Here is a 15,536-nt window from a genome sequence, read left to right on the forward strand (position 1 = left end):
CTAAATGTCAGCCTTCAAAAGGCAAACACAAACAAACACACCCCTTCCCTTAGACACTCACTGAGGCATGTATACAAGTGTTACATCAGATAATGAGTCAGATCAAACATAATTAATCTTTCCTTTTATGCGGGAAGTGATACTTTCAGCTATAAATGTCCATAGTTTCCCATTGTTTTTGTTTGGTTATTGTGAGAATTAGTGGTTTGGTTTGAAAAACTTTCATTTTCTCTCTAGCAAGAGTGTAAATGTTATGAGGATTGCCATGGAAAAGCCATGGAAATGGGGACATCCCAACAAGCTGGAGCGTTGTCAACTTCTTCTGTTAGGGAACTCCCATCTACTTCATCTTACTCATGTAAAACCAGTGTGGTCCAGTTGGTTGTTATGGAGTCCTAAGAACAAGTTTCCACAAGTGCCCAGACAGGCGCAACCCTTATACGACAGTATTGTGGATAAACAACCAATCCCTATCTCCATGGAAATGTAGATGAGGAGAACCCAAAGTCTCGATGTGGAAACTGTGAATGTGTTGCTAAAATACTGAGACATGTCTCTAGGCTGTAAAAACTTTTGTTATGACATAAGCTGCACATCACGATCATATTAAGAGAGGCAACTGAAATCACTTATGGAAAGACAAACAGGAACACGCACCACCTTCTGTAATGTGAAACAAATGCCAACACACAGCAAAGCCATTTGACAAATCTTTATTTAAAATAACAACGGTATATTTATTTCTTAAAATCCCGTAAATCATTAATACTCTTTAAATTATGCAACATAAAATATTAATGCTAATGTACATGAAGTTTATACAAGTCTAAAAATCAATACACATGCAGTAAATACCCAAGGGTTTTTTGGTTTTGCTTTGTTTTTTACATTGGTCACAATTTATAAATATCTGCTATGTAAATTATACATCACTGTCATAAAAAGGCACTATCCCCTGGTGGCTGCAAGTAAACAAAGGATACAATACAATACAATATAACATTGTATGGAATACAACATTGACTCATGTCGTGTTTAACAAGTCGTCTGCGCTTTATCTGAACAAATAATGTAATTGTTTTATTCATAACTAAATGTTTCACTGACGTATTCCTCTTATGTAACTAATGCAGTAATAACAAACCTTTAACGTCAGCACTCACTGCCTTTGGAATGAAGCCGATACAGACAGACTCAGAGTCACATTTTAAAAAATAAGACTTCCTCTTGCAAAGAACAATCAACGATCAATCAATCCTGACGCTTCTGTGCGTGCCAGATTCTTCTTTGCGAGACTTTAGTGACATTTTCCAGCTCCAGTGCACCTGAGACATGTGGATATGTGAACATACCCTCATCGAGAAAAGCACCTTTTAGTGGCTGCAGCTCCACATCCTCTGTCCTTTTTCCCGCCTCCTCGCTGCAGCTTTTAACGTCTCTTTGTACAAACCATTTCATGTCTGTTTTTGGAACTTATGTTCTAACGACAAGTTCTAACAATAACACATAGTAGGTTATATTCATGATCGACTCTTAAATACTGCACGAGTCTGAGACGACTGAAACGATAAATAATGCTTTTGTGCTGAGAAAATTCTTCAGTTAGTGGTATCGTGATTGAGTTTGCTGGCAAGAACGACTCTAGCATCACTCACTAAAGTATCATTAGAGATTATCAAAGTGCTTTTTTTTTAAAAAATCTGCAATTGGTTAATTACCTGTTTATTTAAACACTTGTGTTGTTGAGCAACTGCAGGCTACTTCTTCTTCCATATAAAGCTGGTGTCCTGTGAGTCTACATAGCAGCGTCTGATGCATTACGTGGCAGTAGTTGAGGTCACGTTACGAGTCTTTGGGCTTGGGCACGGCGAAGGACTCGACCCACGTCTGTGTGCGGGCTCGACACTGATCCCAGTCGTACAGCGGCCGGTACTGGAAGTGGCGCTGGGCTTTGTCTGTGCTCACCGTGAAGGACGTGCACGCCACGGCCAAGGTGTAACGGTTCAGCAGCGGCGTGTAGTTGTACATGGGGCTCAGTATCCAACGGAGCAGGTCGTTGACCATGGCCATGAACCAGATCACCAGGAAGGGCATGCGGACCCTTCGGAAGTTGAACGTGGACAGAAACAGCATGTTGAAGTCCTCATAGCTCTTGTAGGGTGAGTCATCGTAGCAGAAGTACGCCTCCCCTCCAACTGTCTGCGGGCGTTCCCCCAGCGCTCGTGCTGCGAGGACGTGCATCCACGCCACGTTGCCTAGAACCAGGCAGAATGATGGATGAAGTAAACATTTACCTTAGGAGCTCCTGCCAATAAACAGTAAAATGCACTGGAACAGTAAAAGCTGTCAGTCTGTGGAGTGATTCCTTATTCTGATTTATAACCGTTCATTTCTTTAAACAGACCTGCATAGTAGTGCTACTCCCTCACTGCTGAAAGCTGAGGTTACCTCAGCCAAAATAGCCACAGGATGGGGGATTAATTACAAAGTATAATGACCGTTGGTGAATATAAACTAGTCAAATAGATAATATTCACCCATTAAATAGAGTGGAGTGTGAAGTTAAGTCAAGTTAAGTCAAGTACTTCAGTTCTTCAACAGTGTCTCACAGTCCTAAAATGTGTTCAAAACAAGGAGCGCTTTGTGGATTCCTTTCTTGAAACTAGAGCTGCTCCGTGGAGAGGGATCCAGGAGATGTAAAAAAAAACAGAGAAAAACTCCAAGGCACTCTCTTAGTCAATAAAACGCCTTTAATTAATCTGGCATTGTCACAATGACATGTTTGAAATAACTATGACGCGTTTCAGCATCAAGCCTTCATCAGGGAGTAACATCTTTTACTCCCTGATGAAGGCTTGATGCAGAAACGCGTCGGCCAGATTAATTAAAGGCGTTGTATTGACTAAGAGAGTGCCTTGGAGTTTTTCTCTGTTGTCTCACAGGTTTTTCGCTGTTTCACATCCCTGACAACATCACACTGACATCATCCTCAGCGTCAGCCAAGTGCAAGCCTCAGCTATTGACTAAGATCCACACACAGCGTCTAATGTGGCAACAGAGAACCTGCATTCACAATATACTGTACTGCAGACACTTGGTTTATATATATATATGCAAAGTGTAGTCGTCAGCCTGTAGGTATCAGACACTGACTCATGTGTAGGCAAATGAGGCCAGAGGAAGCAGCTGGTACCGTCACTAAGCCACACAGACCCATCAGCGCTGACGTCAAACTGATGGAGACTCATTTAAAAATCATTGTCTTCTCTGGACGGAGCGTTTTCAGTGTGTATAGACGGATGCTGGTCGATACCGTTCACCCCATGTTGTCTGGATGTCGATGTAAACTCCCACTGTGCTTCTTTAAATGATCAGTCTGTTTGCAATTATTCTAATGACCTGAACTGTTAAAGACACTTAGACTTCCTGTCAGTCGAAGAGGAAGTGCCTACATGATGTCTGTGCTTCTGCTTTTACGATTTTATCTGATTCTTGTTTATGGTCTGGTTCACTCGTATTCAGGGTTAAAAATAGAGCAGAAGTTGTTGGTTTCTATTAACTTCTTTCGCAATACTCTGAGAACCTGAGGCGTCTCTGAAGTGAAGTGGTTATATCAGTCGTAGTCACCTCACACACACACTCACCTGCATAGACTCGCCCGTGTTCAGTGTTTTCAGGTACGCCTCCGTAAATCACGCCTCCCCTCTGGACGCCCTGTGTGTAGAACTCTTTGATCAGCTCGTGGCCCTCGCCGTAGATTCCCGTCGGCCTCAGGGAGCACGTTTGCAAACACTTCCCATCTTTCAGCTGGACAGAGACAAAAAAACGTGACTCAATCAGACACAGAAGGGCCAGAGCAACTTTTTCAGCATAAAATGTGCCCACGCAGCAGCAGCAGCAGGGGTGAAAGAGCACGCTTTGTGGGCTTTAATCGTAGACAAAGGGAGGGACACCACATCAAGACCTCGAGGGAATGAGCTGGTTTTTAATTTTGTGGTTCAAAGTTGCCCAAGAAAGTTCTTTACTTATCCGTGGCATCCAAACAGGGATACCAGAGCAACGAAACAAAGAGGCAGAGCTTTCTAACTGTGTTGGTCTAAAGTTTTAGAGCATTGTTTATTATCTGCAGCCGTTTGCTTCCCCTGCATTGTTTATTTATCATTATTATGTCACTGTTTTCTCTTTTAGCCCTCCCAATATGCTCGTAATAAATCTGCATCATTGTGACTTCATTTATAAATAATATAAATGGGTGGGGAAGGGGAAAAAACTGTGAGCTGAAACACTGTGTATCTGTGGAGCAAGTGTTGTGTAACATCAAGTACCTTTGTGCCGTTGGCTTCAAGGACGAGTCTCTCTGCCTTCGACTTGCTCTTGGGGTAGGCCATAGCGTGGTGGACTTTGTAAGGCGTGTCTTCGTTGCCCCTGCAGGAGGACAAAAAAAACAAGAGTCAGAGGAGGTTTCCTTGGACTTAGCACATGCAAGAGGAATGTTTCACAAGAGGAACAAATAAACCGCAGAAGGAGCCTGAGATAAAAGAGTTGGAGAGAAGAAGAAAGGAGATAATAGCAGGTACAGTAAGAGCGCCACGTCGTCTCCCCCTCACACAGCTTTAATCTTCTTTTCTTTGTGTTTGACGATAGGGGCAGAATCATGAGGGGGACAGAGAAAATACCAGACATTGTCCTGAGGTGCAGCTGTAGCTACAAGACGTGCGTGCACACACAAGCACACTTGGGTGAATACACTAAACACAAACACTCACATTTGGTAAAAACAAAAAACACAATGAGTAAGAATGTGGTGTCACAAGCTGGAAGTTGCCGCTGCATGTTTTTGTTGACTGTCCTACCTATGAACCACCCTGTTTCCTTCCAGCACGAACATGACTGGTATGGTACATCCTAATTATTAACAAAAAATTTGAATACACACTTTGTCTTGCCTCACTCACTCACAGACGATATTGTGTTTCAGTCGGCCGTGCCTGAGACAGGTAATCCATCCCAGTGATGATCTATACAGACTAATCGTTCATCATACTAATGGGAAAATAACTGGAAACCAATGAATGTGAAAAGAACAATCATTTAAAGCAGGAAGCACTCCGAGAATAGATGCCGCTACGAAGGAAGGCCTAAAGCAATACCTTGTAAGTAGTTATAATGTCAGATCTTATCTTATCTGATATGTGAGATACATATTTTCATTCAAGCAAATCTAGAAAAAACATGCTAGAGCAGTGAAAAGAATCCAATCTGATCTAAATCCAATGTTAAAAAATTCAGCAGGAGATTAAAATATCATGCACCAAGAAATAACCGGTTGTAAAAGCTAATTTTCAACATTAATAGACCAATAAATAGACAAACGGAACCAGAAACACAGTTTTTGACTGATGTATAAATGTTAAATTCCTCCCTCTCTCAGAGATGGATTAACCAGAACTGGACAGTGGACAGTGTGTCCCAGCGAGACAGAGTGGGACGAGGGGTGAAGAGATGGGAGGAGAGATAGAGGCGTTGCGGAGGAGAGGCCTGCAAGGACAGAGCCAGAGTGATAACATGTACCAGGGTGATAAGACAACGAAGAAGGCCTCAGCGCTTTGGAAGAAAAAATCTTTCTTTTCATTGGCTTTCATTTCACACGGCATCTTCACATCTGGGGTCTTTCCTCCCTCCTCCCATCAGTCTGGCACTAACACGATATCAGTTAACAAACAAACACGTCGTCCACTGAAGATTTTCCCAAAACTGACCGTGACACTTTGTGTGTGAGAGCAGCGTGTTGTCTCACAACAACACTCCTGATGGATAAACTAAACGAACCAGAGCTTGGAAACAGAGCGTCTTCTGATTTTATCTCTGCACAAATGTTGTTGTTGCTCCTGTGCATCGGTGCATCAAAAACAGGTTTTAGCTTCAGTGCTTCAGTTGCATACAAAGTGTGCGAAACGACTAAATAAATACTGACATCTAGGTGAGTTTTGTTTTCGTTCCTATTGACTCATTAATTGATTTTCCAGTTAGTAACCGCCACCTATGAGTTGTATTGTTTTTACATAAGAGCTGGTAAAACATGTTTGCTCTTTAAAACGTTCCTGATTGCGTCTGCAGCAGTGACATTACATAACATGTCTGACATACCAGACGGTGTCACGCACACGCTATGAAAGGAAAAAACCAGAGGACCAGTTACAGGAAAGATGAAAGTGAATGTGGCCCACAGTTACTTTTTTTTCTATCCCTCCTGCCAGAAGCAATTCAAAATCACCTTAATTAGATTAAAAGAGAACTGTGTGTGTGTTCTGCATCTTTGTCCTCGATCATATCTGCCCAGCACAGGCCTCACGTTTCCCCCAGATGGTGCATTCAAGGGCAGAAGGAAGATAGAAAGAAAGAAAGGATTCAAGGCTATAAGAGTCAGGGTCATTTCTCAGTGTGGTGCAAACAGTCAGTGGTCTGTTTAGCAGAGCAAAGTGGAACAAATCTCTCTCACACACAGAGAGATCACACATAATGTAGCTTCACCTGATGAAAGCATCTCCATTGATGTTGGGCCCGACCACCTCCATGCTGCTGGTGTAGACCAGGCGCTGGACAACACACTCCACGCAGGCTCTGATCACATTCTCCGTTCCTGATGGGAGAGAAAACATTGTCATTTGAGAGGACGAAGAGGAGGAAGAGGAGGAAAAGGAGGAGGAAGGTGGGGTAAGATAAATACAACAGAAATTTGTGATGCAAGTTTCTCAATAAGTATGCCCACAGAAATCTACAGACTGATAAATATTTGCACTATTGGGAAAAATGGATTGCGTACATGTCCAAAAGAGATGCTCATTGAGCCATCATTGTATTTGTAACTCCACCAGTATAACGTCTGAATGAATGTATAAGTGGCCAACTGTTTGTTCTATGTCTCTCTGTACAGTATGTTGTCTATGTTCCTTCTATAAAAATAAAAAAAAGTATGCCCACCACAGCTTCAAATGAATTCAACAAATATGAAAATGCTTCGACATCTAAATTGGACACACATTGGAAATAAACAACAGGAAGTTCACTCAGAACAGAAGAAGTCTGAGAGCCATATGTGTCCTGCTCTGCTGGCCCCGATAACACCTGGTCTTTATTAAAGTGGACACAGATCAAAGACAAGGTCATTGCATAGTGAGGAAATGCAACCTCTCATTATTATAATTTAAATTTTGAAGGTTTTTTCTTAAATTTTTGATTACATTTTTAATGGATTTTTCCTCTTCTTCTTTTTTTTTTTTAAGAGCTGAGACGTGGCAGGCAATAAATGTGCAAAAAAGAAAAAAGAAAAAAAAACATAGACTAATTGAAAAGCAAAAAGAAAAGTAGATGACAACTTTATTGAATTACTGATAGAGATGCTGTTCACAATAATAGATTTTTTTTTTTTTTTTTTAAGGTTTTGTAACTAGACATTTAAAAAAAAAATCATCAGTTGACCTCTGGTCAGAGAGGAAGCAGTTTGTGCAGTTTGGCAGAGAATCAAAGACCAGAGTCAACTGGAGTCTGGTCAAAGAGAAATTAACTGTGTTGTAGGTTAATTAACTTCCTGTCGATATCTCATGACCACGGAGGAGCAGAGGAAACTGAATATAGATGTAAAACAAAACCACATGTTCATGTATTCAGGGCATTTTGTTAATCTAGATAAAGAAAACATTAATAATCAAACTAAACTAAACAATCAACAGAACCTGCTGCATCAGACTGTGTTTTGCGTCAGCATGCAAAACAGATTCAAAGTTTAGTTCAGGTTAACACTGACCATATTCACCAACCTAAATCTAGCCTATTGCAACTTGGTTTAAAACATATATCACTGCTGTCTTCAGGTTTGACTGATAAAAGTGGTTTTGCAGTTGTGTTTTAGTGCCGTCTCCCTCCACTGTCGATCTAACAGCAGCACACCGGGGGTTAAGATTTTGGTATGCGCCTCAGAGCTGAAAGCCAGAAAACACAGAGTCTTGTGTGTCATCATCACTTGGATGGCTTGAACACGAGTCAAGGTACAGCGGTTCAACTCTTCACATTAATTATCTGTCCCACACCTGCCGTTTGTAACAGCTCTGGGGAGACAGAGAGAGAGGGATGTTTGTCTCTGCTTCTGGAGAAGAGGGAGGTTTGAGTAATTTGAAACACACAGTGATCAAAGCATGAAAATCCAACAAGACCAACGGAGGGGAAAAAACAGCTGAATTCTTCCAATACTTCTCAGCGAGCGGAATCTAAACGGATCCACCCTTCTCTCCGCTGCAGCAGAACTCAGTTATGCATCATTCGTCTTTAGGCACCGAAGAGATTTCAGCAAAAACAACAAAAAGGCTGCACGATCTGCTGAAACAATGAGGCCGGGTCCTGCTTTCTATTTTTCTAGCTGTCAACATATCCCATTGAAATACCAAACTCAAACGCTGAACTGATTCGACTGGGACGCTGTCTGAGTATCCAAAGCCTGATATATCCCATTCCTTTGTTCTAGTGGGCTACATTGTCGTCCAATGAAAAAACCATCAACCAGCCCCACCGTTGTTCTGAATGACAAGTTTCTTTGTTTTCATGAAAACAACCAGTTGGATGTTTGGTGTTAACCCTGCATACAACATCCTGCTTTCCAAAACACCCTAGAGCGCCAATAATAGTGCCCAACAAATGGTAATTTCTTCCTGTTTGTTTAGTAGTTGGTGAAAACTACAGTTTCCAGACATTCAAGGAAAGGACTTATCCTTTTAAAAACAATTAAACTGTATAGTCATGACTATTTTTAAAACCTGTCTGAGTGCAAATGTAAGAAAGTACTTGAAAATGAACTGTCTAGTTTGGTCTACTACTGAGATTTGTTGACAATAAGAAAAACATTTAGGGTTAGAGTATTATTTATTTCAGAATGTCTCGTCAGACTGTTTTATTGTTGTATTGTTTTGCTCTGTGTCCTGAGCTGTTCATGTTTATGTGAAACGTTGTGGTAATTATACCCTTATAGGCCACTGAGTCACTCTGTGTCAGCTGGCACAAACAGTGTTTTTGACTCAGTCTGAGCACTAAACAAAAAACTGTCTGTCAAACTCTGACTTAATAACAAACAGTGCACGTACACACACACTCTTCCTGCCACCTTGCATTTCAACACAACCAGCATATATTCTCAAATTCCAAAAACATTTAGTCTACCTTTCAGAAATAGCAGGACATATAATCATAGTTACACCCAGAGTCAATGACAGCATCACTGCCCTTGTGCCAGGTTCCCAAAAATGGAGGAGGACTTTGCACTCATGTGTGTAAACCCCTGGATCACAGCCAACATCAGGCCAATACTGACTTGTTTTGTGAACACTATTTAAAACTCACCTAAATTATTGGCAGTCAACTTTTTTTGTTGGTGAAATGAAAGCATTGGACGTTTGCCCAAGAGGCTAATTCCTCACATGATCTCATAACTGAAACCCTAATTATAGGATTAGGCTGTTTGAAATCCGATCACCTAACACTTTTTTTTTTTTCTATTTGTAGACAGACTGTGACACTACAAAAGAACCACTATTCTACAAAAATGCATTTGTAAAGAAATGTAATGAAAACAAGGTGATTAAAATCAGCCCTTTAGCCACATCTGAGTGTCTTGATGAAATCTGTGTCATACAGGAATATGGGTTGTCTCATTTTCCAGGGAACAGATGCGATGCATGTCAGCCTATCTCTATTTCCACCGCTACTGTAAACGGGAGGTGTCGACTTCCCGTAGAAAAATGCCCCTCGTCTCATCCTTTTTCCTCAGTATCGTTTCGGTTGACACACACACCCCCACCCCTCACACACATACACACACACACACACACACACACATTAACTCACCTGTGACGTTGACTGAGTAAATGAGGGCCTCTGGGACTCTGTGCCAGACATCCACCAGGCTGGCTGCATGGATGACGACGTCGACCCCACGGCACGCCTCCAACACGCTGCTGTAGTCTGTGATGTCACCCTGAATGACCACCACCTTTGTCCGCTCTGAGGGGCGAAAAAACAGGAAAGACGCAAAAATCAAAATGTGATGCAACAGCAAAATTTATGTTTGAAGCCTTTGTTCATGACACATTTCCAAGTAATCCTCCATAGACCATCTGTCACAGCCTAAAGCAACACTGGCATATCACTTAGCAGGCACGTTTATTGCAAAATCAACCTCTGGCATAAACTATCATCACACCCACATACTTGACCTATTATTCTTCTTGAGAATCAATCAATCCTGTCTAGTCATCATTTTCAAAAGGCCTTGTACTGTACCCACGCTCTATCTCAACTCACACACACACATCGTCCTTGAACCGTGACGAAAGACGTCCCTGGACTGCAGCTGGACTTTTGAACGTGCAGTCAAAAGACTGTCTGAGTTTGCATTTGCAAAAAACACACAGAGGAATTTCCATACAAGTGCTCTCTCCTCTAAACTCAGGTCAGTGGAGACAAAACCCATGTAGAGTGGCACTCAGCAAAGTGTTTTTCTACTGTTGGACAGAAAAGTCCTTTAAGATCCGGGTGCTTTCCCATGGGAAAACATGCACTGTTGATTCATGTCATTTATTGTATTAAGTACTTGTTTGTATGCTAAGCTTTTGGATTTGAATTAGTTAAGTGTTTTGTTTTTGTCTCAGTAATCAAAAGAATAATGTCAATCACATGTAGCGTGTGAACCACCTCGGGTTACTGCGGTTCCAAGGAAAAGTTGCCCCATTTTACACACACACACCATTGGCAGAGAAAATCGTGACAAGCTGTAACATCTTTATCCCGCCACAGGAAAAGTAAAAGGGAGTTGGCCATCCTGCATTCAGAGCCAAGCTGTCACCACCATCCCTGCAGCCTGACCCAGTGACACCACACCACACAGCATGGGAGGGGAAACCACTGTCATGTTATGCTGGGTTTATTTTTCCAAGTGCACTTAAACCCTAGGCCTAACCCTTCACCATCCGTCTCTAACAGCCTCATAAACACACCTAATAAAACATACCATGACATCATTCTACTTGCTACACATAATGTCATCTCACCTGCTGAATGATAGATAGATAATAAACTTGCCTCAATCTGTTGCACCAATGTCATAAAAAATGGGAATAACAAACTTAATCCATCACCACACTCACCCTGTGGCTGACACGTTCACAAAACAGCCACATTAACACAGGTGACTGGTTTTATTTATTGAAAATACTTGAATCTACAAATTAAATGTCAAACCAAGTTAATAATGATTCAGAGGCCACAGTCACAGCATTAAAACCAGCCATTTGTTTTTCTGTGTATAACGTTAGTTGAAGTAGTTAATATAGTTCTACTATAATCAATTATTAATCGGCAAAGGGCCATCAATAATAAACCAACACAGTCTGATGTAATACAAGACTGAAAGAAAAGAAGAGCTGCATGTTTAATTCGTAGAGGTAAGTTATGCAATAAGAGAAACGTTGATAAAACAATTGACAATTTTTGTTTGTTTGTTTTAAATGTGAAATAACGGTTGACGACAAATTTTAAAAGCTGAAACAACACTGAAGGATAAAAGGTCATATATTATGAAGACAGGTCGACAAAAATGATAAAATATGATAAGGTTGACCGTGTTTTTCCAAAAATAAAACTATAAAGTCGATTTCAAAACGCAGTTAGAATGTTTTCAACGAACACACACAACGTCACGACCAACGGAACCAACGGAACGTCAACGGTTCTTTTTTTTTTACCTGTGCTCAGCTCCTTCAAACCGGCGTCTACGTGCTTGTCAAAGACCCGGACCTCCGCCACCGAGTCCTCCTTCTCCAGCAAAACCCTCAGCATGTGCCTGCCGAGGAAACCACAACCTCCGGTGATCAGGTAAACTGCAGCTTGCTGTTCGTCAGACATGCTGCCAAAAACTACTGTGTGTGGACTGGAGCGAAGTGCGACCGTTACTGCTCCGATAAGACTGAGCAGCAGCGGGAGCGGCGGAGCTATTTATATAGGGGTGTGTGAGTGCGCGTGCAAATGTTTTTTTCGTTTTTCTTTTTTTTCTCAACTCAACTTTATTGACAAGTCTAGCGGGGCAGGTGCTCCTTTGGCCGTCTACAGACCAAAAGATAAAGGTAAGACTTTAATCATCATCCCTAAATGAAGATATTAACACAAAACAGCAGCTTAAGCATTCAAAAAAGTATTTTAAAAAAGAAAAAAGAAAAACACACTTTGTGTATACACAACTTAAATAAAACAAAATACTTATTACATTTTCCAAAAATACTTACAGGCAGAGGCGTTTCTAGACACTCCGGAGGCCATGGGCAAGTGGCACCTTGGAGCCTCCCCTAACATCAGTGATATTTTTAAACATGAAACCAAAAGAACAGAAGAACTGTGAGTGACTTTTAACAGAAGAACTGTGAGTGACTTTTAAACTTTGGATTTTTCTCAGGTTGTTCAGCAGCCTAATCATAATATAACATTAACTCTGAACTCTGAATGAAATTAGTTAGTTTTATATCATCCATTTACTTTATTGACCAAGATAATTCAGGCTAAAATAAAACCTGTGATTGTATAAATGCTTGTTCTGTAAAGAAGATTTATCAAGTATTCACTATATTTTTTAGTATTTGATTGATAGAAGTTCTCACAGCCTAGAACTTAACTGGTTTATTTAGACAACAGTAACTACTGACAGCTAAATGCATCAATAGCCTCTCACTAATCAAATGGTAAAATATGTGTTGACTGTAAATGAAAACATGATACAAATGTACATAGTCCATATGCTCATATACAATAAAAGAAGTAACAAAAAGGCAAGAATGAGCTGTAAAGTACGGTGGCTAAGAAGGCTCAATGTGACACAAATACATCAGCCACAAGACAAATACAAAAGTCACAGCCTTTAATATACTGTATATACTTTTGACCTTCTGGGCTACTGTAGTGATGTCACTGCTCACTCCTGAAATGAGATAAAAGAAAAATCCAAGGTGAAAAGAGCGGCAGAAACAAACACATCAAATCAACAGCAGGTAAAAAGAGGTGATAAAATATGATGACAACGTCAATAAAACAGAACACATTTTCGAAATGACCAAAGGCTTGGACAAAGACAGATTTCAAGGAAGTTTTCTTCCTTGGTTTTGTATTTTCTTTTCTTATTTTCTTCAGTTGGTCTCGTATTTTGGGAATAAATTACAACTACTTGGGGCAGAGCCATTTAAGACTTTGGAATGACATCAGCAACATAAAAAAAAGTCAAACCAACAGGGCACCGAAGAAATGAGTGACCTTTAAACTTTGTATTTATCTTAGGTTGTTCAGCAGCCAAATCACAAGATAACATTAACTCTAATATAAACAGTCAAACTAGGGAGCAGTACTTTAAATGGACATTTAGTGAAAATGTTTAGTTTTATATCATGCAGTATTTACTTTATTACAGATGAGTATAAATCAGAAAAACCTGTGGTTGTATAAATGTTTGTTGTGTTAAGAAGATCTATGAAATATTAATTTTTGGGGAGTTTTTGATTGATAGAAGTTTTCACAGGATAAAACCGAGGCTGATTGGATGTCAGAGGCTTTGACCGTGAACTCCACGACCAGTGGTTGTATAAATAAATCCATACGTGATGCCTCATTCATCCCGATGGCAGCTGCTCACACTGAAATAGCTGCTCCCATTTATGAATACTGTAGGTTCACACGGGCCGACAAATAAAGAGATGTCAGTGTATCGAAGAAGTTGTATAATTAAAGCTGCACTGCACTCACCTTTCAACATGTTGTAATTCATCAAGTGGTCTCTGAGCGATCCAGTCAGATGTCTCTCTACCTCCTTTAGAGCTTTCAGGAAATCTAGCCCTGCTTGTGTACATGCTTTTATGTCATTCACAAATTCTTGGCAGAAGAGCAACCAGGGCAGCGTTTGGGTTTCCAGGCAAGACGTGAAGGAGTCGAGATCTTTGGTTTTGATTTCAAACAACTTGACTTCACATCTCCTGTATGGGAGGATGCAACAGAGCATTTGGACCAAAGTCAATATATAAGTGAGGTATTAATAAACAGCAGAACCAACAGGATGTGCGTGCAAACAACTGGTTCACCCTCACTTTACCACTTGAGCTCCAATATCAATATCGTGGCATTTCTGCCCACTGACACCAAAAAAGAAAAAAGAAAAAACAGCTCTTAGAAAATAAGAAAGCAGTCATTTAAAGCAGTCTCTAAATGTGATATTGACCAAGTCATCTGCTGCCAAGTTACCAGATGTGTTAGGTATGCACGCTCTCCTCTGCTTCCTCCCACTATCTGGCCTCCTGGTTGGAGTCAGAGTGCCAGTTTCGGTAAACAGCAGCACCTTGAATTCCTCCGCCCTCGAGCTGCAGCGTTTCCCGGAGAAGTTCAAGCTGCCTCAGGAGGGAGGGAAACAATGCCAGGGCAGAAAAAAGCCCACCAGCCTTTTTAAAGGGTTTTAAAGGGATAGTTCAACATTATGGCAAATTGGCCCATTGCCATAATCCCTATAGTCATAGCAGTAGGTTCGTTACCTTTACGGTAATTGTCTGTGCAAGCTATTTTTAGAACGGCGGAGCAGAGCCGAGAGCTGCTCAGAGCTACGCTACGGAGGCTAAAGGGATTTCTTGGTTTCCCTCATCAAACTCATCAAATACACAATCCAACAACTCCAAAACGCTCTGGTGGACAAGTTGTGACCTGCACATTCACCACGCTATGAGATAATAACAGAATGTTATGAAACAGAGTTGTTTTAGAGGGAAATTCATGCAAAACCGCTGATGAGCGTTCCCTTCAGGGACAGTTTTTCGGCAAGCAGTCTCTGCATTTACCTCTAAAACAACTCTGTCTCGTAACGTTCTGTTATTATCTCATATCCTGGTGAATGTGCAGGTCACAACTTGATGAGTTTGATGAGGGAAACCATCAATCCACCAGTTTGCCAAATTGTTATCTATCTCTACTATCTTTATCTTTACTACTATCTCTTGAAGTTGTAAGCCTGAGTTTGAGAGGTATGTTTCATAAAACTTCAGCAGGTAAAACCCCCATGATAAGAGGTGTTTTAAATGACATCATCTGGTATTTTATGTGTTTATGTGTTCATCACCTTTACTGTCAAAGACTGTGACAATCATTTACTGTGTGTCTGAAATTGGGAAAACTGGAAAAAACAAAAACACTGTGGCCGGGCGAAGCACAATAGACTTACGGTAAATCTGTCACTTTCTTCTTCTAATTGTATGTCCCACATTTGGTTTTTTTGTGGGTGGGGATGTGTTCTCACACATTACTCACATTTCTCCAGTCTATATCTCTTTTCATTTGCATAGTAATTCCTGTAAAGAGCTGTAAAAGGGACAAGTCTACAGTTCCCCAGATATTTGGTTTTACTGTAAAACATTTCTTCTCATTTCTGCATTAAATCAAGAACTACTGTCGGCGGGGGAATTTCAAGGAACAATATT

The 15,536-nt window shown here is 40.8% G+C and overlaps 1 protein-coding gene across 1 annotated transcript; it reads right to left on the minus strand.

Moving 5' to 3' along the window:
* Positions 1-1,696: 1,696 nt before the first annotated feature.
* Positions 1,697-12,006, minus strand: hsd3b7 (hydroxy-delta-5-steroid dehydrogenase, 3 beta- and steroid delta-isomerase). The gene is made up of 6 exons (XM_085783619.1): positions 11,787-12,006; positions 9,892-10,047; positions 6,532-6,640; positions 4,326-4,425; positions 3,645-3,807; positions 1,697-2,255 (listed from the first exon to the last, which is right to left on the minus strand). The coding sequence occupies exons 1-6, from the start codon at positions 11,944-11,946 to the stop codon at positions 1,843-1,845; spliced, it is 1,101 nt and encodes a 366-aa protein (XP_085639745.1). The 5' UTR covers positions 11,947-12,006; the 3' UTR covers positions 1,697-1,842.
* Between the last annotated feature and the right edge of the window lie 3,530 nt (positions 12,007-15,536).

Source organism: Trachurus japonicus, chromosome 8 (genome assembly GCF_045865225.1).
Source record: "Trachurus japonicus isolate A0001 chromosome 8, Traja_1.0".
Classification (NCBI taxonomy): Eukaryota; Metazoa; Chordata; class Actinopteri; order Carangiformes; family Carangidae; genus Trachurus; species Trachurus japonicus.